The sequence below is a fragment of the Leishmania mexicana genome, chromosome 12 (assembly GCF_000234665.1).
Source record: "Leishmania mexicana MHOM/GT/2001/U1103 complete genome, chromosome 12".
Lineage (NCBI taxonomy): Eukaryota > Euglenozoa > Kinetoplastea > Trypanosomatida > Trypanosomatidae > Leishmania > Leishmania mexicana.
Genome location: NC_018316.1, coordinates 373,301 through 376,779, shown reverse-complemented (window position 1 = coordinate 376,779; position 3,479 = coordinate 373,301). Strand labels below are relative to the sequence as shown.

The 3,479-nt window shown below is 65.4% G+C and overlaps 1 protein-coding gene across 1 annotated transcript; it reads right to left on the bottom strand.

Moving 5' to 3' along the window:
• Window positions 1-218: 218 nt before the first annotated feature.
• Window positions 219-1,763, bottom strand: LMXM_12_1090 (promastigote surface antigen protein PSA; the record flags this gene model as incomplete). The annotated part of the gene is made up of 1 exon (XM_003873133.1): window positions 219-1,763. One exon carries the CDS (start codon window positions 1,761-1,763, stop codon window positions 219-221), a length of 1,545 nt encoding a protein of 514 aa, XP_003873182.1.
• Window positions 1,764-3,479: the final 1,716 nt, after the last annotated feature.

Sequence of the window (3,479 nt, the reverse complement as noted above, 5' to 3'; positions counted from 1 at the left end):
CCCCTTCGGCTGGTGGGGGTGAGAGGGCAGCGACGACGCCGTGCCGGGGGGGCGAGGGCAGGCACCAGGGGCACCACAGAGAAGAGGGGCCCGCCGCACCCTCACGCCGCCAGCCCCACGCTCAACAGCACAGCCGCCCACACAGCAGCGGCAGCCACCGCTCCGCTCGACGCCGCCGCCACGCCGCCATCGCACACCTCACACCCATCCACCGCGTACTATGTCTCGTAGGCATTGGCGGAGTTCCATGCCCTCGTGGTCGTTGGCGGAGGAGCAGCCTTTGGGCGGCAGGCGTTAATAAGCAGACAGATGCTGCCCTTGTGCGCGTCCTCGATGACGACATCGAGACCAGGCTTCTTGGCCCACGACTTTGGCACACACCCGCACAAGCTGTTGCCGCTCAGTGAGATGAGGCGCAGGTTCGGTATCGAAGACCACGAGGAGGGCATCACGCGCGAGAGGTGGCAGTTGTCCAGCTTCAGGATTTCGAGACTCGTCATCCCACTCCACTGAGGCGGTAGCGTACCGGAGACCTTGGTGTGCTGCAGAGCAAGAGTCTTTAGCGTACTCATCGAACTCCACGCTGCAGGCAGCGTGCCGGAGACCTGACTGTACTGCAAAGCAAGAATGGTGAGCGCTGTCATCGAGCTCCACTCAGGCGGCAGCGTCCCAGAAACCTGAGTGAGCCGCAGAGAAAGAAGGGTCAGCGATTTCAGCGAGCTCCACTCAGGCGGCAGCGTGCCGGAGACCTTAGTGCGCTGCATAACAAGAAGGGTCAGCGATTTCATTGAGCTCCACTGACGCGGCAGCGTGCCGGAGACCTGAGTGCGGCGCAGATAAAGAAAGCTCAGCGATTTCATCGAGCTCCACTGAGTTGGCAGCGTGCCGGAGACCTGAGTGCCCTGGAGATTAAGAGTCGTCAGCGATTTCATTGAGCTCCACTGAGGCGGGAGTCTGCCGAAAACTTGAGAGCGCATCACAGACAGAATTCTCAGTCCTTTCATCGAGCTCCACTGCGTGGGCAACGTGCCGGTGATCAGCGAGTAGTTGATGAAAAGCTTCGTCAGTGACCTCATCGAGCTCCACCCGGGCGGCAGCGTGCCGGTGATGCCGCCTGCAGCAGTCATCTCGAGCGTCTGTAGTGAGGGCATCGCCGCCCACTCAGGCGGTAGCGTACCGCTCAGCTGCAGGTGTCTGAGCAGCAGCGTCCGTAGCTCAGGCATCGAGCCCCACTCGTGCGGCAGGCCGCCGGTCATCCGCCCGCAATCATCAATCCACAACTCCCTCAGCCGTGTCATCGAGCTCCACTGAGGCGGCAGCGTGCCGCTCACGTTGTTCCCCGAAAACGTCAGCTCCGTCAGCAGTACGAGCTTGCCCCAGCTGTCCGGCAGCGTCCCGCTCAGCCCCTGGCCCATTGCGCCGAAGTCCAGTGCCGTGATCATGACGTTCGTGTAGTCCACGCCCGAAGGCATCTCCGGCAGCGTGCCAATATACCTCGCATCCATTCCCAACACGGACGCTCCCGTCACATTGCACGTGACGAAGTCCCACGAGCAGAAGTCGCTGCCCGTCCACGTGCTCCCAAGCGCAGGGATCGCACGCGCAAACGCCCGCAGCACCGTCAGCGTGTTCTTCTGCTGCGCACCAGTGAAGTCGCTCGTCCCCGCAGCACGCGCCACCGGTGCACTGCTCGTGCACAGCAGCAGCGCCACCACAGCGGCGAGGGGCGCCGCCAGCACCAGCCGACGCACGCACTGCGCCATTCGCAGCAGGGGTCAAGAGGGGAGCGGCGCCACAGCGGATCCGCGGGCGCGACGACTCGGGCGTGAGTGCCTGCAGCGCTTATCGGACAGAGCGGGGTGGCCGGCACGTCGTACGTAGCCTCGTGCGGGGGAGAGGCGAGCAGCGGTGGCGCAACGACTCGATGGCGTCCTTAGAGCTGTCACAGCAGCGGCAGCGAGGTGAGGGGTGGTGTGTATGCGCACGTACGTCTGCGTGGCCGTGGAGGTTGGCCAAGGGGACAGCGAGGGGTGGGGAGGGGTGGAGAGGGAGGGAGCAGTGCACATGAGGAGGAGGAGGGCAGGGGCAGGGAGGGGCAACTAAAGGCGGGCGGTACGCAGCGCGGAGCTCCGCCCAAGCCAGCGGCCCAGAGAGGGCCGCCAGCGAACGAGAGCGCACGCCACCGGCGGCCGCGGCCGACAAGACGCCCGGGTGGGTTGGCCGCTCGGCGCCACAGCCCACGTCGCCGTGGCGGGTGCTGCACTGGCGAGGGCGCGCCAGCCGCACGACGCCCGGCACAATGCCAAGCATCATCGTCGCTACCGCAGCACATCCCCCTCCCACGGCACGGGGCGGGGGAACGGGGCCGAGCAGCTTTCATTTCCTGAGGTCAACAGGGAACAGAGAAATAGAGAAACACAGAGGTGCCCCCGCCCGCCGCACGGCCACCACCCGGCGCCACCCGCCAGCGCGCCCACAGCGAGTGACACGCACAGCGGAGGCGGGCAACAGAGCGTGGCGCAACACGCGTGCTCGCACACACTAATGCACACACACGCACACGCACACACATATATACATATATATACACACACAGACACATACACATGTATATACATTTCCATACACACATATACCTGTACACACATATATACATATCCTGACGTGCACGCCCACGCACGGGGACGCACCGTGAGCATGCGAGCACAGCGGCGCTGACGTCCGGGGGGCGGCACACGCCAACGAAGATTTACGGAAGAGGCGCGGAGGCAGTACGAAGATAAGGTCCACGGATGTACAACAGACAGGACCGGCGGGAGGGGGAGGAGGGAGGCAAGAGGGCGATCGGCCCAGCGCGCCATGAAAGGGGGAGGGGGGCACAACGGCACATCACCCACCTGCGCACCGCACGGCAGCGGTGACGAGGCCGCAGTGCCGGAGGAGAAGAGAAGACAGACGAATGAAACGGAAAATAAGAGAGCGCGCAAGACAGAGCAAAGCAAGCCCACAAACGCGCGCAGTGGCGTCGAGGAGAGCGCGACGGTGCGCGGACGCAGGGGCAGGCCGCCCTCAACGCAGCGGAGAGCTGCCGCACGCGCACCCACGCCCCCGCCAGCTCTCACCCCGCCTGGGCAGCACCGGCACAGACCACGAGAACACAGCACCGCAAGCGAGCCCCGTCGAAGAGGGCCGGACAGCGCATCCGTACGTCGCTCGCACGGCAGCACAGCAGACCGCAGGGCACACGGCGAGGGGCGGGCGTCCGCATCCGCTGTCCAAGGCGACACACCGCCGCCGCGCGCACATTCGATCGGCGCGGGTGCCGACTGCTGGCCACACGGAGAGACACACAAGAGCTGGCACGCGCCAGAACGGCGGAAAGCACACGCGATGCACGACGGCGTGTGCGCGTGCGCGTGTGGCTGTCGGCCTCCCCTTCGGCTGGTGGGGGTGAGAGGGCAGCGACGACGCCGTGCCGG